Source organism: Bacillus rossius, chromosome 6 (genome assembly GCF_032445375.1).
Source record: "Bacillus rossius redtenbacheri isolate Brsri chromosome 6, Brsri_v3, whole genome shotgun sequence".
In the NCBI taxonomy this organism is placed as follows: Eukaryota; Metazoa; Arthropoda; class Insecta; order Phasmatodea; family Bacillidae; genus Bacillus; species Bacillus rossius.
The window spans coordinates 54910902-54938844 of record NC_086334.1 but is presented as its reverse complement, the minus strand read 5'-3'; the positions used below and the strand labels follow the sequence as shown (position 1 = coordinate 54938844).

At 35.9% G+C, this 27943-nt stretch overlaps 1 protein-coding gene across 3 annotated transcripts in view; it reads right to left on the bottom strand.

Moving 5' to 3' along the window:
• Positions 1-1722: 1722 nt before the first annotated feature.
• LOC134533204 (oocyte zinc finger protein XlCOF6-like) overlaps positions 1723-27943 on the bottom strand; it is a 36051-nt gene continuing 9830 nt past the window's right edge. For all 3 annotated transcript variants that reach the window (XM_063370583.1, XM_063370582.1, XM_063370584.1), the window contains exons 3-10: positions 23404-24432; positions 21809-21905; positions 20697-20810; positions 19250-19393; positions 10005-10243; positions 8941-9279; positions 5251-5495; positions 1723-4170 (exon numbers count right to left, since the gene is read on the bottom strand). In XM_063370583.1, the coding sequence (XP_063226653.1) occupies positions 3765-4170; positions 5251-5495; positions 8941-9279; positions 10005-10243; positions 19250-19393; positions 20697-20810; positions 21809-21905; positions 23404-24132 (2313 nt within the window). In that variant the 5' untranslated portion in view covers positions 24133-24432 and the 3' untranslated portion in view covers positions 1723-3764. The remainder of the gene's footprint in view (positions 4171-5250; positions 5496-8940; positions 9280-10004; positions 10244-19249; positions 19394-20696; positions 20811-21808; positions 21906-23403; positions 24433-27943) is intronic.

Genomic DNA, 27943 nt, shown 5'->3' with positions numbered 1-27943 from the left:
AAATTTCAGTTTATTTTTCATATTCAATGAAACCTTAAAAATTTCATTAAATTTCCAAATAGGTATATAACTGACTGACAATGCATGTAAAGTTGAATCTACGTTAAATATGAGTCTAGGAACAAGATGATTTTCAGAAATGTTATTGCAAAGTGTAATGATTAACTGAAATGCACTGTATTATGTTAAAAAAAATGGTAAATACATTTAAATGCATGGTTTCATATCAAATGGCTTGGTAAGATTTTATTGAAATCCTTGAGCACTTATTAGGTGATCAAAAATTTTATTCATGCCAGGAGGTAGTATCAAATCTGCGACAACTGTGCTGCCTCGACGATCACGGCCAACAAGAAACTGAAGCAACAGGCACTCCAAGTATATGTGTAAAGTTATAAACAATCTTCTTGGATTACGAAAAACACAGGTAATAAAAAAAAACACCTTGTTTTATTTTGGTGTACAACAGAACCTCAGGCAATCACTGCCAATAAAAAAAAATAGGATTACAATGCAACAGCTAACAGTGGATAAACCTAAACAATTGTGATGTTAGGTTGATCTGCCCACAACCAGTTTCAGTCTCCAGTCATTACCATCGGGAGATGGCCGTGGGCTCATGGCATGACTGTGACATACTAGGCGAGATGAGAGCGCGATGGTAAAACTCACTGCCTTCTTCAATACAGAGGTGAAGTGAAAACACTACATACACCTTGTCCTGAACCCAGGAAGGACTTTAGAGCACGTCCAGACGGGCGGACGCAGTTAACGGCAATACAACTCCACTCCAGTGCTAGCCTGCGAAGCTAGTAAGAGCTGGGCAGGCTTCGGCCGGTCCACAGGCTCTCTGGGTCGTCTGAGAGGTACCAGAGCTGTGATACACTTGATCAACCACAGGTTAGCTGAACGGGTTAAGGCAGAATGGGTGGCAATGGTGCTGGGACTGGTTGCCTCAGCCTCTCATTGTACGAGGCGTGTCCGGAAAGTAAGTACCGTTTTATAAACACTAGCATAAAAAACGTTTTTTTCAACAAAAAATTTATTTTTACTTGAAAGAGCATTTCTTAAACTATTTTTCTACATAGTTACTACCATTGTTCAGACATTTGTCATAGCGGGAAACCAACTTGTCTATACCCTCTTCATAGAAAGATGCCGCCAGCGAAGCCAGCCACTGCTGAACAGTTTTAGGCATTATCACTGTCAAAGTGCCTCCCTCCTAAAGCACGCTTCAAGTTTAGGAAGGAACGAGTGGTAGCCTGCAGGTGTTTGTTCACGGCTTCACACTACTGCCGAGTAATTTTGATTAAATTTCGAGTTTTATTTATTTAAACTCAACATAGGTTAGTTATTTTCGAACATATTCAACCATACAGTGCAATATTATTATTTTTAACCCAAAATGAAAAACTTGCCTAAGAATCATACTACATTTTTTAAAACTAAAATTTGGCATACAATGTGCCCCCATACACGAGTGAATACGGTACAACAATAAGGTTTTAATCATATTAGATGCCTTCAAATCTGTATTATGAAATGGTGTGCATTTTAGGATTTTCTGAAAGAAGTTAAAATTTTAATAGGCAAGTTAAATTTGAATTGTTAAGTAAAATTTACGTAAATTTGTTATTTACAGAAGCAAAAGACTACTACAAGTGTATAAAAGGATTTAAAAACTTTACGAAAAAATACCAACGTGGGGTAATAAAACAAATATGGTTTTCAAGCAATTTAATAAAACAAACATAAATAATACCTGCATACAAGCACACTCATAACACTGCTTATTGCTTCCTCCGTAGGCCCCCTACGACACTGATTACAACACCAAACTCTAACCCAAGGTTTCAGGTTCCGGGGAAAAATCATTGCAAAGATGAAACCTAAAGGAACTGATGGAATACAAAATTGACAGGTGTTTCTTGTTTGAAAAAAATACCAACCTCAGTTATAAAAACAAGTGCACAATCAAACAAAGTAATATTTCATCCCTTACACAATTTCGTACAAACTTCATGCTTAACCAAAGATATACCGTATTGGCCCGAATATAAGGCGACCCCGAATATAAGGCGACCTGCAGTTTCAGGAGGCCAAACAAATGTAAAAGTAATTTTTGGTAGAAATTAATGTGAAAATTCATTAGACATACATTTTGTGTTGATAAATCGTTTTTGAATTTATGTATAACAATTAATTTATATTTATCACATTACTTATTTAAAATAAGTTTGAATGGCCTACCCTAAAAGTCAAAAGAAAACAATTAGAAAATATTTACATTTTTAAGTATTACACTATAAATTTTTTCGTATGTTTACTCTAATGAAGCTGCATAATTGTCATCTTCAGAGCTGTTTATTTGTCTAGACCTCGTTCCCCGCCATTCCACTGATGTGTGATTGTTCATTTTTCACAGTTTACTGTATCTACGAATTTAAAATTTTTACAATGGCTATTAATCACTCTTAAAATACAGCAATTAACTTTCCGTTTGACTTAAGCTACGTATTACCACAGAACAAGGCGTATTACTATTTTGTAGTGTGTTAAACGTAAAAAAAGCAAACAAAGAATGCATCTTGCCGGAACAAAACAAGTGGCTAGCTGACATGATGAAGCATACGGCCAAGAATAACTTCGGTTACGTGACCGCGTATATTTGTCCATATTACTCTCTGACAGAGAGAGTCTGTTCTATGAATTTGAAAGAATAATCTATTATAATTATGAAAGGTTTTTACATAAATAAGGAGTGGATTATTAAAATAGCTTTTGAAGCAACGTACCAAATTCCTGTTAATATGGCGTCTTCGTGCGTGTTCGGCAATGTTCGTTTTACAACAAAGAAATATTGTGGAAAGACAGTTGGCAGCCGTGAATTTCCATACATTACATCCGAAATGTTTGTAAACGTAAACAATCGTTCTGAAAATAACTGTGATATTTTAGTACAAATATTTCCGTTAAAAATCTGAAGATAAATTACCGTAAATATTAACACGCGGTTGTACACAAAGTACAAATATGAATTGTGAAATAAAAGGTTGCCATTTTGAGATGCTTCAACATTCACGTTTTTACTCAATAACAAATATTTTAATTTTCAACTTCAAACAATTGTGAATTACTGCAATATTAGGTGGATTTATCGTTTTTCTCCGTGTGAGGTAACAAAGTTTTAGTTAATATAAAAAATCGTGAACGTTTTGTTAAACAATGTTTCTACTGTAGCTTTCAGCTTGGAACTAATGTTTGCGGTTCTGGCGTCTTGGGTGCGAAAATAAGGCGACTTCCAATTTTTGCATCTCTCGTTTATGTAAAAATGGTCGCCTTATATTCGGACCAATACGGTATTAATTTTATGATTTTAGTTTCATTTCAAATGTGAATAGAGCTTGCATTTCTGTTGTTACATCTATTTATTAAATAAAGTTGATGAATTGTTCTAATGAGACATACCTACCTATATACATATGCATGTTTCATAAGGGTAATATGGGTATTGATCAAAAATCCCTACATTAGGTATATGATACCTGATGTAGGCATGCAATTCAAGGGACCGACTTTTTTTTATACGTTATATCAAATGTATGTTTATGAGGGTGACATTAAAAGGACAATTCAATGTACGATGTTCATAAACAGAAAAAAAAAAAAAGTACACGAGTGGTGAATTCACAAGAGGGTAAAACACCAGACCTGGAAGAAGGAAGGACCGATCTGGCAGAGCTCAAGCTGCAGGTGCTGGGCGGTCACTGCTCGAGCCTCTGGGACAGCACTGACGTGGTGTCCTCGCCGGACAGCACTGCCAGGGGCGCCTGCAGGCCGTCGTCCATGAAGGGCAGCAGGGGCTCCAGGTTGGGGAAGGAGGCTGGGGGCGAGAACATGCCCGGCTTGTCGGGCGCCGGCTCCGAGCACAGCATCTCGTCCTCGCAGGCGATCGAGGCGATCAGGGCCTCCAGGTTGAACTCGTTGGGGTGCATCTTCCTGGCGTGCTGGCGGCAGTGCTTGCGCTCCTTGTAGCCCTTGCCGCAGGTCGAGCACACGAACGGCCGGTCCGTCCGGTGGCTGCGAGCGTGGCTCTCGTAGTGGCTCCGCTTCATGAACTTCTTCCCGCACGTGTCGCACGTGTGCGTGAACTGGCCCAGGTGGGACTTTCTGAACAAAATAAACCACATGCTAAGACATTTTGAACACAAATTTAAATATTTCATACTAAAGAAACTTAAAATAAAAGCAAATCTTAAAAGAGTAATTGTAAAAATTTTTATATAACAGAAAATAAAAATGTTTATAAATTAATGATTGATAAAAAAATGATCCGAAATAGTAAAATTTACTTTATTTAACAGCAGCATAGATATTTTCATATATTGAACAAAGCATGGATTGATTAATATTTTTTTTTAATCCACCAATACAACGAATCTGATACTCAAACAGTCATATCATAAATTAATGTTCCATGAAAAGCTTGCTCTATTTGATTAGAAAAAAAGAAAAGAATCATAGAGGTAAAAAGAAAAGAATCATAGAGGTAAAAAAAAATGCTAAGTAATATATGGTAAATATAACTGAGTTATAATGAAAAAATTTATCAGTTTGAGATGGATGCAAAATAATTGGTATAGAAGATTTTTAGGATAAATTGTACAATAAAAAAAATAAACAAATTGACGATAGATGTAACTGAATAAAATTAGCATTTAATTTTCTCGTCAACATTGAGGTTACTCGTAAGAGAAGGGTGAATTGCTGAGATGAAGACATAAAGGAATGCACCAGTGGGGAAACAGGCATGACTAAAACAAAGCCACAGGCTCACTGCAACATGAGCTGTGTTTACTAGTTTCATATATTCTGGTTGTTCTGCTAAGAAACATTTACATAAATAGCGAGAAGCAAAGGCGTCGCCAGCCGATGGCGTTGGGGGGGGGGGGGGGGGGGAGATACAAGTTGTGGGAAAAGTATGTATTTTTTTGCATTTGGCTACATTTTTTTGAATCTCTTAGAGCTCTGGGGGGGGGGGGGGGGAGGGGCAACTTCCCCCCCCCCCCTGGCGACACCCTTGGTGAGAAGCAATCATCATTTTGTACCTCCCCCACCTTTTATTACATTTCTACAACTAACTTTTTGCAAGCACAAAACATTACAACAAGATTCACCGGTTGTTCCGTGGTTTGCAACCGCAGCGAAAGTTCTCTCTGGGTACGCACCATGAACCAACGCGAGCGCTACCTGTGCAAGTTGAAGGAGCTCTTGTGTTTGAACAGCTTGCCGCAGTCGTTGCAGCACAGCTCCTTCTTCGGGGAGAGCCCCGGGTGGGTGGCGAGGTGGGCGCTCAGGTTGGACTTGAACGTGAACGCCTTCCCGCAGTGCGCGCAGCTGAACGGCCGCTGGCCCGAGTGGGTCAGCATGTGCCTGTCGTACACATCCTTGCGGTGGAAGGAGCGCCCACAGAGTTCACACGCAAAAGACGGTTCCTGAAAGAGAATACGACCATCAGGCACAGCGATGATTAATAACCAGCTGTAACACACATACCTTCCGTTGTAGAACTACGTTAAATTACGAGGTGTATTTCAACATAAAATCCGCAATACAGAGGAACCACTAAATAAGGAAAACCTTATTTGCTATTGTACTACCAAACTTCAACACAAGTAGTAAACTGTACAAGGTATAAGAAAAGCAAATGCTTCTGCATTGAAGAATGCCACAAAGAACAAAAAATACTCCTCCAGACATTACCAATTTTTTTTTTGTCATCTCATCATCATGTTTCTTTAATACAGTAAAATACAAGTGACATTTATTATTATCCGTTCCTGAATATCATAAACTTCAAGAACTACATTCATGTTCCAGATGACCAACCTAACATAAGAAATGTGTATGAGCTATCTACTAGTTTCACATATAGGTACAGTTGGATCACCTTTATTTGAACATTTTTGGAACTACAATCGATGCATACCCACCAGATGGAAACATTGACATGAGTGTAGTGAATTGTATGTATGCATTGATCACGTTTAACTGTGAAATAGTAATAAAACATCAATATCATAGTGTCATGCCAATATCAATACAGTGAATTATCTTAATGAAGTATTTGATGGGACCAAGAACTAGGATACCACTTCATAGAGGGTACGGAGAGGTTTTGCTAAATTGATGCCATTGTTTTAACTTAACAGTTTATTTAAATTTGAAACACTAATACTGTGAGTATATTGTTATGTGTTATGGAAATAATTTTAATTGATACTTACATATAAAAAAAAATACTAAAAAAATTGAAAATTTTAGGTAAAACAATATGACAAGAGAAATTTTTTCCTCTTTGTGTGCAGTTTTTCTCTATTTTCTTCCATTTTTCCTCTGTTTGATATGATTGCTGCCAGTTTCATTGGGGCAGTGAAAACATTTTGCCACGCCTAACATTTTGCAGCTTTAAGAATTTTGAATTGTAGCAATTACAATGCTGAAATTTTTTTGTTAATCATGATGATCACAGTGTCTAATATGGCATAGGTGCAAATAAACACTTTTTTTCACCTACATATTTTTTTACGAAATCAATTGTATTTTTATGGCAATGTCTATGGGTTGGACTTTTGTTTAGTTATGGTAAGAGTCTCTACAGTAAACGTTAAAAAACATGGCTGCCGCCATAGTAGAAATGCGAAATCTTGAACAGGTATGAACTAAAAGAGAAAATAAACTTATCAAAACACTCCATGATCATAACTGTACACAAATATTCATTCTTTGAACACAAAACAAAACTAGTGTTATAAGTGAGAGAATATTATACAGAAAATCAATGACCTAAAAACAGTGGAACTAAGATGACATCTTTGGGTTCCTATTTCTTCCCAAAGTTGCATAGAGTAGTTAATAGTTGATATGATAACCCTACTTATTTTTAAAACAAAAAAAATTTATCACATAAACAAGCTTAATATTTACAGTTAATTTGTAAATGAGTAAGAATAAAAAAACAGTTACATTCAGATTTTAAAAAAAAATTGATGAACCATTCTAATGTGACATATAAATGTAGGTTTTATCAAAGTTATATGAGGATTGACCATAAAATATATATATGTTATATGTAGTGATGGGTCAGATCCCAATTTTCTGGTATCTGAAACTTGATTTCGAAACTCAACGAGTGCCTTGAATCCACCCCTTGAATTCGAATCCAGGTTTCAAGAGTCAAAAATGAAATAATGTAAAGAAATAAAATTTTAAATTGGTAATTTCTAATGATTTTACTTATTTTAAATGTCACTTATTTATGGCCACCAAAATATTTTACAATATTACTTTATTATATTTATACCTAACTTAACCATTTGATAAAATAATAAACTACTTGATAGTATTTTTTACAAAAAAAAATTTTTGGGTTTCAGAAACTATCTCAAAAATATACATACAAACATCTCCATAACTTTCTTAAATTCTACCAAAAAATTTAAATAACTTACCGTTGAACCATTAAATCAAGTGGTAAGTACTAAAAGAAGCAATACAGCAACTCTATCTTTTGGCATAAACAAGGTATAACATAAAAAATTTCTAGATATTGTAATAACAACTGTAGTAAATGTAAACATGGGTATGGGGCTAAACTTGTGTTAAAACACATTGTAATAGGTCTTCACATACCATTAGAAAGTATTTCTTGGCTTAACCTGTAAGATTTATAAAAGGTTAAGTGTCAACAAATGAGATGATAGGTTAACAAAATATAATTTTTCAATTTCGTTTGGACATTTAACGGGAAACCACGTTTTTCTCCATGAGAAAAACAAAATTTTTGTGTTACATTAAGTAATGAAAGAAATATACATAAACCAGATATAAATATAAAATGTGTTGCAGCTTTTACTGTAAACAAAGCTATTCTTTCTCCCTACCCCCTCCCTTTTTTTTTAAATAACCATAGATAAGAAGATACAAATTGTACAAACACATCACTAAGAGCAACTTACCACATTTGTGGAATCCAAAAATAAAATTGATGGGCTATGTAGTAAAAAATACTACATTCCAGATACACTTAAATACTTTGTTGGTTAAATTTGTTTCTGGTGTTAAAGATCTATGACATTCTGCATGATGTTTTCAGAAATGGCATTGATCAACTCACATAAAAAGCTGTGTTTTGTGTCCAACTTTTTTTTTTCAAAAAAAAAAAAAGTTGAGAAATTTGAGGAAAAACTTTAAAAACAACAGAATATTGTAGTTTTTCTGCAAATTTTGCATTTCACCATAGTTTTGGGTCCCTAAATATGACAAACTAGTATACATTTATATTTGTTTCATGAACTAAGTTTTCCAGATGAGTACAAATATGTATATAATTTACTTAAATTATATTAAAAGAATAATATTGTGGGGAACAGTAATAGAATTAGTACAAAGATAAACATAAATAAGTCTAGTAAACTTAAGAGTTTGCCGGTGTTGAATTTTTGAATTTACTATTTTAACTCTAATATTTTTCTTAGAATCTTTACCTCAAATCCCGAATATTTTTCCTCGAATCCAGAATCCTTTGAATACTGGATATTCGGTGGGACAAGAGGATTCGAGGATTCAACCGGCCCATCCCTAGTTATATGGTAATATCCCCAATGATTCATGCAAGCAATTCAAGGGGACGACGTTTATATAAGTTACATCAAATGTGCGTATATAAGAATGATGTTACGGTGAGAAGTCAATGTACAATGTTCATAAACAGAGAAAAAAATAGAACATAAGTGGTCAACCATTTTTTTTAAAAATATTTTTAATTATACCCATTCAATGAGGCTTTAAAGTTTTAGAATATTTTTCTTGATTTGATACCTCATTAATGGGCTGCGAATATGGGAAAGTTACAGGCGGTAACCAGCACGAGCACGTCACCTGCAAGTGGGTCCTGAGGTGGAGGTTGAGGCTGCTCTTCTGGGTGAACTTCTTGTCGCACAGGTGGCAGCAGTGTGACGGGCCCCGCTCGCTGCCCGGCGCGCGGTGGGACTGCTCGTGCCTCCTCAGGCTGTCGCTCTTCCGGAACTCGTGGCCGCACACCGAGCAGAGGTGCTTCTCGCCCGACGCCTGCCCCGGGGCCCTCCTGCCCCTCCGCCGGGGGCTGGCACAGGCCTCCCCCCCGCCGGACCCGTGCCGCCTCGCGTGCACCTTGAGGCCCGACACGTGCCTGAACACGGCCCCACACACCTCGCACTTGTAGGGGCCGTCGCTGTGCGCCTGGAACAGTCGAGAGCGGTCCTCTCACTTGCTCGTTCATCACACGGTGAGCGCACTGTGGCTCACATCGGGAGGTAAATAATACATGTGATCTCCCAGGAAGTATTTTAACTATTTACATAAAGGTTAAAATGTAGGTGCCATATTGTACTTGTTTATGATTATAGTTTTCATACAAGTCAAGATGAATAATACCAAATCACCATATAGTTTAGCTTCTCCAAAGCTAACTTCTTAACTTAGAGATTAAAAACCTAAATTGTTTAAGTTTTATCTGATCATAACAATAAAGAGATTATTCAACAGTATTAACCAAATAAAAACTGTTCTGTATGTACTTTTACTTTCAACCTTAACCTTCTTGCCATACGAGGAATCGCTTGCAGAAAAATGAATTAACTATGTTATAGTACTTGTAAGTTCTTTAAAAATGATTCTTTTAATAGGAAAGAGTGATTAAAAATTTTTTTTTTGGAAATACTTCAATGGATTAAATTTTAAAAAAACACGGTAATGGCATATGTCCCGAAAAACATTTGAAAGTAATTCTAAGCATAAAAAAAAAACTTTTTGAACATCTTATCAAGTATTTGGAAAGTTTTTAATTCAGACTATCCCACCAGATTGAAAAAAAAAATTCAATAGAGGAAAAAAAAAAAAAAAGCCTCTTCCATGAAGGATGGCTTGAAACGTTCCCGTGCCGAACTGGAACCTAAGAGTGGTACCTTCTCATGCTGGGCGAGGCTGGAGCTGGAGTAGAACGCTCTGGGGCACCGCGAGCACCGGTGCTGCTTGTGGTCCCCGTGGACGGCCGCGTGGGTCTTCAGGACGTCCTTGCGGTGGAACTGCTTGCCGCACACGCCGCAGCTGAACCGCGGAGCCTCGTGCTGGTGCATGTGTGCGTTCAGCAGGAACTGGCGAGGGAACCCTCTCTGGCACAGCTCGCACTTGTAGTCGTACTTGCCTGCAGCACACAACACATATTAATGGACCGTCTCCGGGTAAAAGGTAACAAGTCAACAGTTCACTTTTTGCAGGAGAAACAAAAAAACTCTTAGATAAAAATTGAATTTAAATAGGTACTTAAATTTTTCTTGCATTATTCTTTTATTTACCAACATAGTTGCCAATGATTAAAAATGCATTACATATCCTAAGTATACTTAAGAGCTTAAGTGACTTGTTGACTAAAAATCACCAAAATGTGACTTGTTACCTTTTACCCGGAGACCGTCCTTATCTTTACCTGGGGAAATGTTACAACATATACTTGATTTTTTCCTACATTTCTTTGAACTAAACACATTACACTTAACAATGATGATTAGAAAAACTGTTGTCATTTAGGGCCCTGCCCACCAGAGAAAACATACATTGATGAACTCAAACCATTTAAAAACTGCTAAAGATATCAAAGTGGCGTCTGTTTAAAAAAAAAAATTTAAGAATACGTATGAGTAGTTCCGTTGCTGTAATTTGTTTTTAAACTGAATTTTTATAAAAGTGAAAATGACTAAAAATGAATGTTTTCAGAATAATTTTGAAGCATGAAATGTCCGGTGCAGATTCTTGCATTATACCTTTATCTTCGTCTCCCTATCCATGTCATGTTAAAGATACAACTTCAATCTAATAGTTACCCTGAGCATGATGTGAAGACTGCATGCCAAACCACAGCCTTGTACGTACTTAAAGATGATATTGCGCTAGATGCACCAGCGAGTGTCGTACTTAGCCTCCCGCCTCACGTACACGAATACAACCCTGACCAGGCGAGCTCCTTAAATAGTAGTCCATTGAATGACTACGTACAGAGGCTGAAGAGAGCATAGTGGACTCCAAACTACTTGGACATCAACTCTGTGCTGAAATTTTTTATTAACACTCAGGTGTTGGAATCAGATCCATAGCCCTCACTACAAAGCGTGACACCTTAGTGATCACAGCTACTGAGGATGCAAGTAGTCCATGGGCCCATGGTCTTTTTATTGTATGATTATTTGTTAAAGAATGTAAAGCATTAATGATTCAATATTGTAATCTGTAATGTCTGGTGGGGAAGAAACAACAAATTTAAAAAAAAATGCTGTTAAGATTATGTAGGACAATGTATTAGTCACATTAAACTAAAAATGTCAATGCAAACATTACGCCATTACTAAGCTGAAATAAGATTTTATGGTTATATTTTAGTTTCATTTCATTTTTAAGACCAGAGATTTTGGTTTTATTGTTCTTATTTTAATAAATTAATTTTATCCTTAAAAACTGCTTATCATACAATAAAAATTACATGATCATGTTTCTTAGTACTTGTTTCACCAAAGTAAAGTAATTTTGACTGATGCATGAAGCATTTATAAAGTAAAATAATTAGTAATAAATAAGCATGACTAGAAAAAAATTATTTAGAACATTATACAATTAATTGACAGGCATTTATGTTTGAAAACTTTACAAACGTTAATATTATAAAAATAAGTCAAAAATCAATAATGGATATACAATCAAACAAAGTAAATATTTTTTTTCACCTTGTAGAATGTAGACCCTCATTTTCCCACGATTCCGGTGTTGTGGCCCTTTTTTAGCTGAGCATGCTTCGCATTGTCTACACCAAGCCTCCAAAGACTTATTTGATCATCCGTTGGCACTCCTAGGTTACAGCTTCTACATGCCATTCAGTGTCCTGTTCAAGCTGAATTACCTGTTCTTCCTGTTTTGCGAGATGCTGTTCCAAACACTTGACTTTACTCTCGAACAGAATTCTGGTTTCGTCGAATGTATTCTTCATTTATTTTTGAGTAGCAACTATTATGTTTCGCATCTCTTCTTGACCCATCTTAATTACTTCTTGGATCTACTTCATGTCTTCAATTTTAGTCTTCATAGCATTCTTCATCTCCTTTTGGCAGTTCTTCCTTCATTTCATTCTTCATCTCTATTATCAATTTTTTATTCTTCATCTCTTCTTGGTTATTGTCAATTTTATACTTAATCTCTTCTTGGTTACTCTCCATTTTATTATTCATCTCAGCCAAGAAAGCCATTATGTTTTTAAGTTCGTCGCTGCCATCTTTCATAACCACATACACTACCAGCCTATTACTACTGTCTTATGACTACACTGAAATTTTCCCTACAAGCTAACCTACACCTCTACTAAAAACTGAAACTAACTTTACTACTACTACTACAATACTCAAAACTAACTACAGTTCCTAAATCAACTCAATTCTCAAGTAACTAAATTTGTACAAATCTTTTTATTTTTTTTTAATTTAAGTAAAAATTTACTGTACACTAAATTTATTAATTAGGGGCATCCCACTTCTGACACCAAAAATATTACAAGCTTATGTGGGGAGAACTGGGTTTGTAAGGGATAGCCCAATTAAGATTTATTACAGTTTTATTAATTACTAATATTTACATTACTAATAAATAATTGCACTTAACCATTCACTTGCACTTAAAACTGTTTGTTCCCAAATCACTCAATGTCTGTCAAGTTCCACTGTTTGCACTCCTCACTGGAGCTAGGCTCGACAGAGATTCGCCCCTTAAACACTATATCCTCACACAGCTTCGCGCCACTCAGTCGCACTCTCACGGTCCCGTCGCTCCTCGTCGCGCCACTTTCGAGGGGGTCCCAAGTCACGATCTCCAAGCTAGGCGGCATCCTCTGTAGACCCGCGGAATTCCCAGACCGCTAAAACTGTCAGTGAAAAAAGTCCGAGACGGGACAGGCAGCGGGGAGCGGAGTGGTATGGTAGCGAGACCCTTGTGATCCGGCCGGGCACGTGTGGCATGCATGACGTCAGCGCCCGTGAGGGGCCGCAGCCAGACTCGCTGGAAGGCCCGCCCAGGTCCCTGGCATGCGTTACGTTCTTGCCTCATGGCACGCATGTAACACTACTATACACAAATGCCTTTATTTAGAAACACTTCGAAATAGAATTACTTTAAATTAAATCACTACATTCATAATAAGCATACATTGTAATATATTATTTTAAACTTCAAACATCAAATGCATTTAAAAGGATTATACTATGCAATAACATTGATTTACATGAGCCGGGAGCCAGGCTTCGTTATTTTCGAAGTGCCAGCCGCGGGACGACTGTATTTTGTTTTTGAACTGAGCTCTTCCCCTCTCGTTCAGTGTTACTTCTCCCTCCCTTCCCAACTGATTTGTTTCCTTCCCCTGCGCGCATGCGAAGGAGTGATATCGTAGATTTGATTCTGAGGGCAGTATGACATATTGCCTCTTCGTTGTCGAGATCTTGAAGCAACATGAATTAGTAAGCTCAGCTGAAAGTGAGGTTGATCATTTTCGTCATGATCGAGAGCAGGATATGTCTCCTGTAACCTTGTTGAGTGGGGTAAGCGCTATTCGCCTTAATCCTTTAGTGTTTGAATTGTAAATGCTTGCTTATGATGGTTCAGAAGCCTTATAGTTTGTTGTTACTACGCTTTGTTTGTGACAGTCCTGGGTTCACTGTAGAGTATTGACGTGCTCTACGATAGTATAACCTGTGTACTAGTCCTTTGTGTCACGATGTTGTGTCACGATGTAGGTGATGTTGAGTTTAGCATTCACAATCTTGTAATGTTTAAGTTCTAAGACAAGTGATTAGAGGATTTGATGTTAGTCATTGCTTGGACATGCTCGTCAACAGGCAGTCGATGTCAAATTTAATTTGTGCGATTTAGCTAGGTTCGGGGTCGTAGCGAATTATGTCCGATGTACGATGTACACGGCCGACCATATCTTGACCTTGAACTTGTGTTCCGCTATGAAAAACTGGTAAGTTACTCTTTTTGTTGGCACTTCATGAGAGATATTATAACAATTTCAATGCTAAACTTTTTTGTAGATAAGTCAGTTTAACAAACATGTGTGGCAAACTAGGCGTCAGAGGTTTTACATGGCGTGTGAACCGTAATCATTTAAATAATTCATTGTGTTTCAAGATACTTGTGGCACTAGTTGATTGTATTTTACAGCGTTGTCCATCAGGTCTTGTAACAAGTAAAAGGTTGTGTCTAAAATTTGATCTTTAAATGTCACAAACAAATTTACAATATTACACATGCATAGTGTATGAACTACTTGCGTTTATTTCAACGTAATTTAAATAAGAAACCAAGGCATGGGGACCTCTTGGTCATGTGCTTATGGTTACAAATCTGCGCAACTATGCTAGCAAGTGTTTTTAATACTGTGCATGTTCTTGTTTCATGTGAACACGAGCAATAATATGTTGGTGTCCTGGGTGCATTCCATGAACAAGGCAGATTTTTTTTCAGTTTCTGGCAGAGGCAGGCGGTTCCGCAAGAGGATAGGGACAACGTCCATGAGTTAAGGCGAAGTGCTGTCCAGTTTCTACGCTCAGAGTTGTCCGCGATACAAGCAGAAGCTTCATCCGTGAGTCCAGATATTAAACCCTTTTCAGAACTTAAAAACTGTTCCTGAAATCTTTTGGCACTTTGCCCATGCTAGCCTCTGTAGAACCAATTAAGGTGTTAAGACTTTCTGGTGTCGGCGGGGAAGCTGTTTGAATTGCAATTGGTTAGTGATTTTGTCCATTCATTGCTTACAAAGTTCTCAGATCATTTTTTTCCGCATTTCATGCGAAGTCATCAAAGTACATGGAAGATATGCGGATTTCGTGAATTCGGTGTTGGACTATGCATGTCCGCCTCGCGTTAGGGAAAAGGCCGATTTAGTTTTCAGGTTCCAAAGGCCGAACGAACCTATGATTGTTTTTGACAGTTCCGTGATCGATTATTCTACTGTGCTAAACTGTAGTGGATATTATTGCGGGGAACTTATCTCCATTAACTTTGTAGCAATGTAGTTTCGTCACCGTTCCTTCAACGTACACGCAAATGAGGGCTTTGGCGAGCGAGATAGAAAACCGACTGATCGCAACGAAAGAGTATCAGGCGAAGTTTGTTGTGTATACCTTGCGCCTGCCTCTAGCGGGCGTCACCACTCCGCCATATGACCGGTCACGCCTGAATGCCCAGTCCAAGTTACACGTTGCAACTCAGGATCTTGCCAAGTCACCTGTACCTGTTGCGGTAGTTACTACTGCGTAGAGTAGGCGATATTCCAATCGTTGTACGCACGGGCATTATACTAGTGAATGTCCGCAGCCTCGTCTTGCCTTTGCGGAAAGATTGTGTTTCCGATGCAAGCAACGAGTTCATTTGCGTGAGAAATGTACGGGAAACGAATATTATCCGCCCACGTGAGGTGTGTGAGCGGAGTTAAAAAAATCCAAATCAAAAAGCATTTCGTGTTTGTCAAATATCTCTGTATCTGTATGGAAAGCAGGTTTCAGCTCTGGTCGACACGGGGGCGACTCACTCAGTTGTTAATCAATTCTTTTTTGATGCTCTGTCGGAAGATTTTCCGCATTTACACAGGAAGACTGTAAACATAAAAACTATTAACTAATTCAAAACTACAAGAAATATGTTTTTCGTGCCTTTTTTTAATGCAAAATCACTGATTACATCTTCATAGTTTAACGACCCAGTGAGATCAGGCTAAGGCAAGCAAGCTGAGCCCACTAATTCCTTCCTGAGACATTGTTGATCAGTGTACAAATTTCATTTCCTTCTTTTGGTTGAAGGACCTTCCGGCTTAAGCATATGTCACAGGAATTGTGTAGAACTTTCGAACAGAGATACACACGTTTAGAAATAAAACAAACTGGTTTTTGTCTCTGCAGTGTGTTGAAAAACTGGAGTGGTTTCAACTGGCTTGGACCTATCGTTGATTTGAGATTTTTTTTTCATCAGATATCTCAATATTTATGTCCTCAGCATCATGCAGATATCTAAATGTTGTGGTCCCTCATAACCAGGTAGTGCTACAAAACATTTAAACATACTACTGTTAACTTCTCTCGTGACAGTGAATTGTTCAGTCATTCCACTAACAGGGTCAATAAGTTTGTGAAAATCATTCACCCTGAATTCCCATTCTTCAATTGTCTCTTTATCATTAATTAAAGACATTGACCAGTCTTATTTTATTTCATCATGGAAATAATTTTTTTTTCCCCTCCATTCTTCTCTTAAGTATCGGTCAGCAAATAAGTAGTCATACCACAGCTACTACCTTTTCTTTGGTTAGAAGACTTGCTTTAGTTCAATCAAACTACTGGTATTTGCGACTTCTACATTGTCACATTTCGGGCTTTAAAACTATTTCTGAAATCAATTGCTACGATAATTTCCAACAAAACTAGCCGTTAAACTACATTTAAAGGATTTGAGATATTTTACAATTCCCATTAGTTCTGTTTTCAATTCAGCTGACAAATTCATATCTTTGCATTTATTTGGTGCACACTTAATACGGGTCAAATGTTTAGCAAATGGTTTCTCGCTATCTACTCAAATAGACCATCTTGTTAGAAAAGCTATGCAAAGAACAACCAATCTATCTCTGCAATATCTCCCATCGCTGTGGGAAAGAAATTAACTTTTTGGACCATTACGAAAAACGTAATAACATATTCATAACACTCGGTAGCATTCAGACCACACAAATTTAAGCTATGTGCACCACAGTTTGAAAATATAGCAAGCTTATTCAATCCAAAAATAAGCCTGTGCACTATTGTATATGCCAGAAATGTTGGCCCCATTATAGGCCTATCCCTGTCCCCTGCAGTCAGACAAAGGAATTTTATGTTTTTCCAGCTCACTAATGATCAAATTTGCAATGTCTCATTTTTTTACTGCAAGCTACAAAACTCAAATCTCTCCACTATCATAAATGATGAATCACAATCTAACACATATCTTAAAACAAAAGTTGCCTGCTCAGCATGTGCTGTATCTAGAGTAGCATTTACTAGTAATGCAAAATATTTCATTTTTTCTCTCTTTGCAAGAATTGCTTTAAGAATCTGGGTATAACAAGCATCCAAAAAATTATTTTGTAAGTCAGGAGAAAGATAGAGAGCTTGTAGCCTTTTTCCTGCCTCTTTGAGCTTTCTGTATTTTATTTAAATGCTTTCTTAGCAGTAGGTCATACTGAATGCCAAAATGTTGCCATTATTGGATACCCAATTTTGCTAGAAGTGCCCTTAATAGATACAATTTTACAATTTTAATAAATTTTTTCTGTTAAGTATAAATTTCCAAGTACTTTGAAAAATTCTTAACAGGGATTTACTCTTATCAGGCATGTTTCTGCTACTTTTCATGATATTGGTTTCATACAAAAATCACTTACCGCATTGAGAAGAAAAGAACATTGCTATAGAAGAAAAAGTACTGAAACACAATATGTAAAAAGTTTATGTTTCTAAGTGCATTGCTGGATATCCAGGTAGGCCACACCCTTAAAAATACCACCAAAAAAATAGACTCACTAGAAAGTTATCTCAGTAACATTTTAGCTGACGTGTAACAAGCATATTGGTGTACATTTCAGGATAGTCTTATAGCTACACAGAAACAATCAGAAAGTAGAATAATGGACTATCTTATACTTTTAAAAAGTCAGATAAAAATGTTTTGCTGTACATTTAAAGTATATTATGAAACATAAAAAAAAAACTATGATTGGCCAACAGCCCCAGCCAATCACAGAAGCCAACCAGATGAAAGGAAGACTCTGATTGGCTAATAGCTGTAGCCAATCAGGAAATACTTCTCTCTCAGGCGAGAATTTTGAAGGCAGGAAAATTTCCAAGAACCTCAGTATTAACTGCTACCCTGATGGCGATTGCAAGGTCGACCCAAACCTGAAATCCTACCTTTTATGTAGCTCCCAACCCAGAAGCAAGCACCTCTTGTCCAGAATATGATTACTGTGTTTTCTCGCATAATCCTCGCACATTTAATTCTAAAATCAAGTTTTAAAAGTAGAGATGCAACAATTATGCAGAAAATTTTTTTTTGTTAGATAAAGTTATTCATAAACTACAAAACCCATGCATGGAAAGTACTTTTATTTAAAAAACGAAGTATAAAACAGCACGCCAAAACAATTCAAATTAATACATCAAAAACCTTTCTTCAACTTTAAATAGAAAAACTTCTGTGATCCAAATACAAGCCGAACAAACGCGTAACTACCGTAATACACAACACGAAAGAGTGCGGGCTATCAATTGTAGTTAACTCTACACCTAATAGAGTGTGTGTGTTGCATGCAATCGGCGAGATATCAATATTCGGCTACGTGTGCGCACTCTATATAGGAAGCAACATAACCAAACATTAATGATTGCAACGAGCGCTGGCTACATTTTTGTAAGCGGTACACCGCGGCGACGCTGACGAACAGATGAAGGTTATAACGTTTAAAAAGTCTTTAAAAGATAATTTACACGTCAGACAAATTTGTATTTCCGTTAATTAAATAAGTAAGTGGTAATGTCCGAATAAATATTAGATTTCTATTTTAAAATACATTGTTTTATACGGAAAAAATACCCACACAAAGCGCTCGGTATCTAATAGCGGGACCAAAAACATCATGCGACGTTTACGCGAGAGGTTTTTTTAATCCAAATTTTGACGCTCTAAAATATGGGTGCGACGATTATGCTATAAAAGAGGGTAGTCTTATCTCTGGTTTAGCTTGTGCATCGCTGTATTTTTGTTACGTTGTCTAGATTACCTGCATATTTTGCATCATCGTTGGTTTTGTCTGTTTCTCACTGTGTTGTCTAAGGTCATTGTTTGTATGTATTTTCTGTTCTTGTTACAAATGTCTTGCCATTGTCAGGCCACTGTGTTTGTCTGTGTCGTGATATTTTTCCAGAATAATTCCTTTCATGGAATTTCCTGTACTGTCTATGCATTTAACATTAGACTTCAGGTTATTTGGACATCTTCTACGTACATGCCAAGATATACATATCTGCCTAAACATTACACATTTGACTTGATACGAGGTAAGAAAAAGAGCAGTTAGTTTTTTATTTACCTGAGTGCTTCACAAGGTGAATATCACGAGATATTTTTTGCGTGAAAGTTTTCCCACAGATTTCACACAGGAAGGACTTCTTTTTATGCTTCAGGAGGTGAACTTCCAATGCATTCTTCTTCACAAACAGCTTTCCACATTCGGCTGCAAGAAACATTTCACACACACAGTTACTTAATTATATATTATTTACTGATTTAACAAACTTGCTTGGAGACCAAGCAATGGGCAGAGATTTCATATCATTCATTATATAGTAAACCCTTCTAAAGAAATCCTACTTAAAATTTCCTGCACAAAATTAAAAAAAAATTAGCACTTGAACTATTTATAGGTATATACAATTTTACCATTTCAATAAATTTTGCCTGTTTATAAATATATATATATTTCTAAGTAACTTGAGAAAATTACGAACAGGGATTTACACTATCAGGCATGTTTCCACTACTTTTCATAATATTGGTTTCATATAAAAATCACCTTGTGCATTGTGAAGAAAGGGACATTGCTATAGAAGAGAAAGTATTTAAACACAGTATGTAGAAGGCTTATGTTTCTAAGTGCATAACTGGATTTCCAGGTAGGCCAGCCTCTTAATAATATCACTATATATATATATATATATATATATATATATATATATATATATATATATATATATATATATATATATATATATATATATATATATATATATATATATATAAATAACAGAAAGTTACCTGAACATCACATTTTTAACTGATATGCAACATGCATTCTGGCATACATTTCACATAAGTCTTAAAGTTACACAGAAACAACTAGAAAGTATGAAAATGGACTCTCTTACACTTTAACAAGGCTGGTAAAAATGGTTTCCTGTACATATAAGGTACATATGTAACATGAAAAATATGTGTCCTGGCCTAGGTATAAAATTGGAAAGAATTTTTATGAAATAGGTATTTTAAATGATATGGCATGGTGAAAATTCCACACAATGCCATTAAATTAATCAAAAGAATAATTATGGAAATTTTTACTTTAATATTTTCATATATGTAATTTTTATGTAAAATTTTGTCTACTACCATAGAATTGCATGATTTTATGATGAATCTCAACATTCATACACACATCCTACATGCATGCTCTTGCCCTACATTTCTGCAAACAAATTTGACACATACTAAAAAATGTTACATCATCCTAATTTGCAGGTAGGTAGGCGTGACAACACTCTAAGAGTTTGTCATAACAGATGTTGGTTTTTCTCACAAATTACACCGCACTGAACTCCTAGAAGAACAATAATTCTCACACGCTTGCTTGAAATATAATTACTAAAGATTTTTTATTATTACTACCACAAAAATTAAGACCAACTTGTATTGCATAACTAACTAGCCACTTATATATTATTTTAACCTCACATAACTTCAATTCTAGATCAAATACTCACGGCATGGTGTTGCAGAATCCAAATTCACATTGTGTTGCCGAACCAGATGAGACTCTAGACTTGTTCTTGAAGCAAATATTTTGTCGCAATAGTTGCAAAGAAATTCTTTTCCTCCTGTGTCAGAAATAAAATACAGGCAAAATATAACACACATAAAGTAGTACAAAAATCTCTCATTTTTACACTTTTAAATTGACCAAGAAAAAAATAAACACACACAAAAGCGTAAGAAGAGGTAAGGTTATATACTGCATTAGAATTTATACAGGAGTAGTTATGAAATTTTGAATATTATTAACTGAGAAGATTTTAAAATTTTCTTACACATAAGTACAAAATAGTAAGTACATACAAAATTTTAACCTGTAGAAAACAGTTATAGGATTAAAATTATAATTTATACTATTTTAAAAATATTTTATTGTGTTGCTTTATGTGGTAAATTTTGTTTACATGGTTTGTTATACACACTAACTTATATATGTGTGCAGACTCTAAACTCAAAACTAAAACACACATCACTACTGTTATTGTTACCTAGGTTGGGTAAAAAAAAAAGCAAATTAGCATTTATAGGCACACTTTAGTGCAAAATAACTGCCAAAACTGTAATTATTTTTAATATTTTAACTGTGTGCAACTTGTCAGTACACAGAATGTCTAAAAGTACCAAATGAACCAATTTTAGGACTTTTTTCAGGACGTTTCATAAATTTTCTTACAATGTTTTTACATTGCAAGGTAGTATTTTTTATACATAATGAACAAAATTAAACACATGGGAATGTGCTGATTTTTAAGTTAGGAAGCTAACACCTTTTCAAAGATATATTTCCACACAATTTATGAAGACAGTTTCAATTATTTACTTTAAATGTGCAACTACGAATTGAAGTAACATATCAAAAAAACAAAATGCAAGCTACCAAAAGGCACCTGGAAACTAAGGTTTCATGACATACAGCACAGTCACTGTTGATTTCACGGATTTAGTTTGACTTTTGTAACCAACGCTTAAGTTTCATTACTTTTTTGTGACTTCCATAACCCGTAGACACTCTGGTACATCCACACACCATTTAAGAAACCTTACAGAAGACCAAACTGCTAACCTGTATGAGATTTGCTGTGGCGGTTACGGGCAGATTTACTCTTGAATGATTTATCACATGTTGAACACAAATATGATTGCTTTTCACCCCCATCCGGCTAAAACAAATTTTCACAACTGATTATTTAACAAATTATGTTAATTAATTATCAAATACTTTATAATGCTTTAAAAATGCCTGCACATTTAAGGAAATAATTTTTCTTTTTATTTTATAACTTGTACATTAACATAATTAGAACTTTTAGCTAGGCAGCCATTTACTAGCAAATGATAACATTGTTTTAATGCTTGGTGTTCTAGCAACTATTTCTATTTTTTGAAAATATAATTACAGAGCTAATCTTAGCTGCCCTTCAAGGATAAAGCTGATGGCAATCAAGCTTTTAGATATTCTGCACAGAGAGAAGCTATAGACTGATCAGCTATCAAAGTCAATGGACAAAAATTATTATTTTAAAAACTGAGTGTTTGTATATGCACTATTTGAAGTCTGCATAACATAAACTTCCTTATAACTGTTTGCCAAGTCCCAGACAAAACAGTAAATAACACAATACATTTTCACTTCTATATAACACATGTAAAAAATATATATATATTTTTCTTTCAAAATACCAAAATTTATTAATATTTAATCAATTATGTTTACCTAACAAAAACTGTTTAAAATATTTAATGAAACAATAGGAATAAAGAATATTCATATTTAAATACTTAATGTTCACAACAAAATTCATACGGTACTGACACAGTTTAATGGTATAAGTGTGACGCTCACTGTTGCTACTAGAGCAGTGTTGCCTCTAAATGCACAGCTCTGAACAGTCACACAGTCTTGTCGAAGTGCAAAGGGCAGCTATGAAATTTGAGCGGTGACCATAACATTAAATGGCACAGAAATGAATACAAAAGTGTAATGCAAGGTGCCAAGAATCTTTACCGAGCATTTCATGTCTAAAAATTATTACGTCAAAAAAGCAGAAGCCCTTTTAACTCTCCCAAAGCACCGTTTAAAAAATTAAGTACGGAACCAGAACCACCCATTCGCCACCACCACCTCACATGGTCGGCCGGGAGCGTATGTCTGAGACACCAGGAACTATGCATTCTATTAATTCACTTTGTGGGATGTCAATATAAAATTATGACCATATCACTCTGTTCAAATCATTAAAAAAACAATGGCGGGGCACAAAGTGTCCAATTTTAAGATTAAGAGTGATTCATGGTCCAGAAAAGGTAAAAAAAAAAGAAGCTGTTGCTTGATGCTTGGCTCTACTTTTAAAGGTGTAAATGTTAAGCAGGGAGAGTTCACCCTATCCCCTCAGTTAGTTGGCTGACATGCATGACAGTGTTGTGATGTCTGTATTAAAGGCTTGTTAAAACTACTACCCATCTGCCCTCAGCACGTTCTTAAATGCTTTTTGTAAACATACACCACTCAAATATCTGGAGCGGTTTTCAAACTATGTGGTTTTCCCTGAAGCACTGCACACTGCACACTGCGGCCTCCTTAAGGAGGTACATACTACATGTCAATGGGAAGATAAACATCACTCACAACCACTACAACACAGCCATATGAACACATACCTTAGTTCCGATTGGTGTTTCACTTCTTTGAATGTTATTTCTAAGCTCCAAACTTTGCACCACTTTGCTACTAGTTGACTTTGGCTCTGAGCTGACAGACGCTGGCTTGTCTTCCTCGGCCGTGTAAGTTGTGCTGCTGCAGTCATTGAAGTCGAACCAGTCGTTCTTGTTTTCTTTCAAGGCCTCGGGCAGGTCTTGCTGAAGCAACATCTGTCCCTTACACTTGTCATCATCACTGGGTGTGAAGTAGCCGTCTTTATTTATTATGTTTGGAATTAATGCAGCTGTTTCTTCAACTATTTCTACTCTCTCTTTATTTACAAAATAACTGTCCCCACTTACTAGATCTGACAGTAGTTCGACATTTTCTTTGCTTTCTTTGGCTTGAAAATAGAGAACATCTTTATTTAAATCTGGCATTAATTCGACATCTACTTCGACATTTTTACTTCCTGTGGTAGTTTCAAAGTAACTGTTTTTGTCCACAAAAGATGGCAGCAACTCCAGATGCTTATTCCTACATTTTTCAGCTTTTTTATGTGTGAAATACCCACTTTTTTCAACAAATTCAGAGAGAACTGCAACTCCTTCCTCGACTGTTTTTTCATTAGTCTTGAGTTCATAGTAGTGATTATTTCCCATTTCAGACAATAACTCAACTTGTCCGACTGACTTTCCCTGTTCTTCGACTGTGAAATAGCTATCTTTGACCAATATCTCAGGAAGCATTTCTGTGCTGCTCCCAACACAGCTATCAATCTTTTTGGCAGAAAATATATTGGTTTTCTGAACCAGTTCCGATAATATTTCCACTTTTTCTTCATCACAATTATCATCTGTTGTAAAATAACTGGCTTTGCCCAACTCTGGAAGCAATGTTACCTCATTCTGAACGTTATTTCCATCATCTCTTGTAGTGAAAAAATCATCTTTCTCAACAAGTTCTGGCAATAATTCCACTGCACTCACATCTTCAAGCTCACTTTTCAAAGTAATGATATTAACTTGCCTCCAGCGAATAAGAAAACTCTGGAAATAAAAAACTTCATTAATAATTATAAACTGATTGAATCAGCAAATAACTGTCTGTACAGAATGTGAGGAGCATAGTGGGTTTGGATAATATCTTACGATTTAAAAGCAACCATCTATGTTAAAATATTCTTGACGAAAACTGACTTTCTGTAAAAGGATTTGAGATTAAATGACTAGGCAGTCAAATGTTAGGAAAAAGCTCTGCCAGTTTCATTCGCTCATCTACTGTTAAGAAAACAGCATAAAAGCACTAGGTACTTACATGCACAAATATTACTTCCCTGCTACAAACTTTTCATTGAAAGCACAAGGTTAACTTACAACTGGAGCTCTTGTTAACAGATAAATTCACTGGGTTTGAACCTGGAAACATTTTAAGTAAGAGGTGACCATCCAATTGCTCAACTGAGGCTGCTAGCTACAAGGCAACGTAAAGTTGGAATAATAAAATGTGATGAGTTTCGGTGACCACTCAGGCCACCTGCCAAGGCTCACGTCACCCACTACATTAAAGCTATTGGTTGAAATTAATAGCTACATGTTGAATATTATTGCAACTGTACCGACTCCGATAAATGGTACTGTTACCCCAATACCACGCACTCTAATGTCACTCTAGTAAATAAGTGCCTTCATTGGTATATGGAACAATATCATTTTTAGAATCATACTTCAGGTGGTTACAATGGGTGACGGATCAGATCAGTTTGATTCCTGATGTGGTTAAATTCATATTTTTTTTCAACAGTGTACATAGCAGACAGTTGGTAGGTTTTCTCAAACTACTCCTGTTCCCACCAACAAAGCATTGTGTTGCTATGCCATTCCTTTGTTTCACCTGTAATCTATTTACAATGATTTCACTGTATGATAATGAGACATTCTGCCATCAAATTTGCACGGTTTAAGGCAACCTGATATACACCCATAATTTGTGTAGACCCTGGAAAACTAAGAAATAAGCCATATCCAGTGGTTAAGGAAACAATGGCATCAAATATGGTGGCCGTATAAATGCAGTGCCCTAACTCAATGCGGTGCATTTGGCAGCGATCTGGTAATGGAAATTTGCAGTGTAGGTGGACAGTAAAAATGGCAGAGAATGTGTTCCATCTGCCATTGAAGGCTATTATTTAATACCATGTTTTCAGAAAATTTCACCATTTCTACGTTTTCCATGGCAGTCACGTCTCAGTTGCATAATGTTCTCAGTAGAGCGACAGTAGAGTGTGTGATATTGAGGTAAGAGTACCATATTTATCAGAGTTGGTACAGTTGCAATAATGCTCAGGATGCAACTATGAATTTCAACCAATAGTTTAAATGTAGTGGGTAATGTGAGCCCTGTTAGGTGGCATGAGTGGTCACCGAAACTCCACATTTGATTATTCCAACTTTAGGTTGCCTCGTAGCTAGCAGCCTCAGTTGAGCAAAGATTAGATTAGATGGTCACCTCTTACTCAAAATGTTTCCAGGTTCAAACCCAGTGAGTTTATCTGTTAGCAAGAGCCCCAGTTTTAAGTTAACCTTATACTTTGAATGAAACGTTTGCAACATGGAAGTAATATGTGTGCATGTAAGTACCTAGTGCGGATGAGGGCATAAAACAAGAGTTCCAGACTTCGTTCAGCTACTTGTGGAATGTACAGAATTTATGAATTGTAGTAAGCCCCAACGTAACATACAAACAAACAAATTTTGATGTATACATCAAAGACAAGTGTTAGAGTGAAATCCCTGCATTATTTACATCACTGCTTAGTGCTTAGAGTGTGAAGACATCACAAAATTTGCAGGGACATCTACTTAACTCTTGGAAAAATTTTCCAAGTTCCAGACTCTTTGGCGGGGCATATACCGCCGAGAGCTGTTTTTGGATACTTATACACAGAGACTATGATAAATTATATTTCTTAAATTCAAAATAAAAGGCAGTAGCTTGGGTATCAAAACTTTGTTGGTGCACTGTATGAGAGGCGCTGTAGCGCCACTGAAAAAGTTGCGTGGTTGGTTTCCCAGTGGCTCGTGCAGGTGTATATGTAGTTTGACTAGGAGCAGAGGTTGCACTGCTTGAAAATTGTGTTGTAATTTTATTTCCAATGTGATCATGTCTTGCTGGTTTTAAGATTATAGTAAAAAACTTGTATGTAATCAACTACATGCAAATCAGAGGCAATGTGAAAGAAAAATGTTGTTCAATAACATCTTACTGTTAAAAGATTTTTATATTCTTAATGGTTATTATTATTGGGTGATGTGAGTATAGGGGTTTCAGACAAAAAATTACAAATAACATTTTCCAATAACCTCTGCAGCCATAGGTTATTGGCTAAAGTTATTGGTAAATTCTTGAGAATAGTTAAGTATAATTTTATTTATTTACATGATAACTGAACCATTTTATTGCGACACCACATAGTATGCGAGCAAAGATCTGGCAACACTGTATTTGAGCTTAGCTAGTGGAGGTCAACTGTCAGCACAATTATTATAGCAGTTTCTAGTTTTTAGTTAAATAAAGTTTGTATCAGAGATAAAATTTATTGTTTCTGCTCTAATTTGCAATCAATCCTTTTAGCACTGCTTTGGTTGCTAGTAGTTTAAAGCATACTCCCATTTACCAGTTTTCGAAAGAAAACTTCTTTCTTAGGTTTCTTTAGTTTTGGGTCACTCCCAGCTTAGTGGCGAGTTTTCCGTGCCTCCCTTTGAGAAGGTGAAGGGGTTGCAATATATTAAAAACCTAAGTCATGCATTCAGTCAATGCCACTTCCATGAGTTCCAAGTTACTTGTCTCTAAAACTATTTATGGAAAATTACACATACAAATATTTTTAATTAGTAATTATCCATATCCAAAGAATCCATGCCTGAAATCTGCTATATTATAGTTATTTTAATTTAGAAAAAGTATGTTCCATATGATTGTTTAGTGTCATGGAACACACACAATTAATCTATAGATCAATATCTTACTTTGCAAAAGTGGAGACAATGTGCAACTAACTCTTCCAGTGTCTGAGTCAAGATTTAAACTAAATGGTGTGCTTTTCAAATTCTGTACATTCCCACTGTCCAAATTCAGATTTAGGTATTTACTTAACAAAAAAAATTAATGTTATTTGAGATAGTTTTCAAAAATGGATTGTAACCTATATCTCACCACTCTGGTGTACAAGTTTATGTTGAAGAATTATAAAATTATGCTTTAACTATTAAAATATGTGAATATTATAATCACTAAAAAACTTATAAGTTATACTTCAATAAGATTATAATTTTATAGTTATGGATTTGCACACAACTTAACATCAGGAATGATTTGGATAACACTTAACACTTCCAATGAATTATGACATAAATAAAATTTACTTAGTATTTGACCAAATACAAATTTTTTTTTGTTGCACCAAACATAATCACATGCTAAAATTTTACCTCTAAAATTTAAATATATAAAAAAATTTAAATAAATTTAAAAAATAAAAATTTTCCAACATTAAAAATT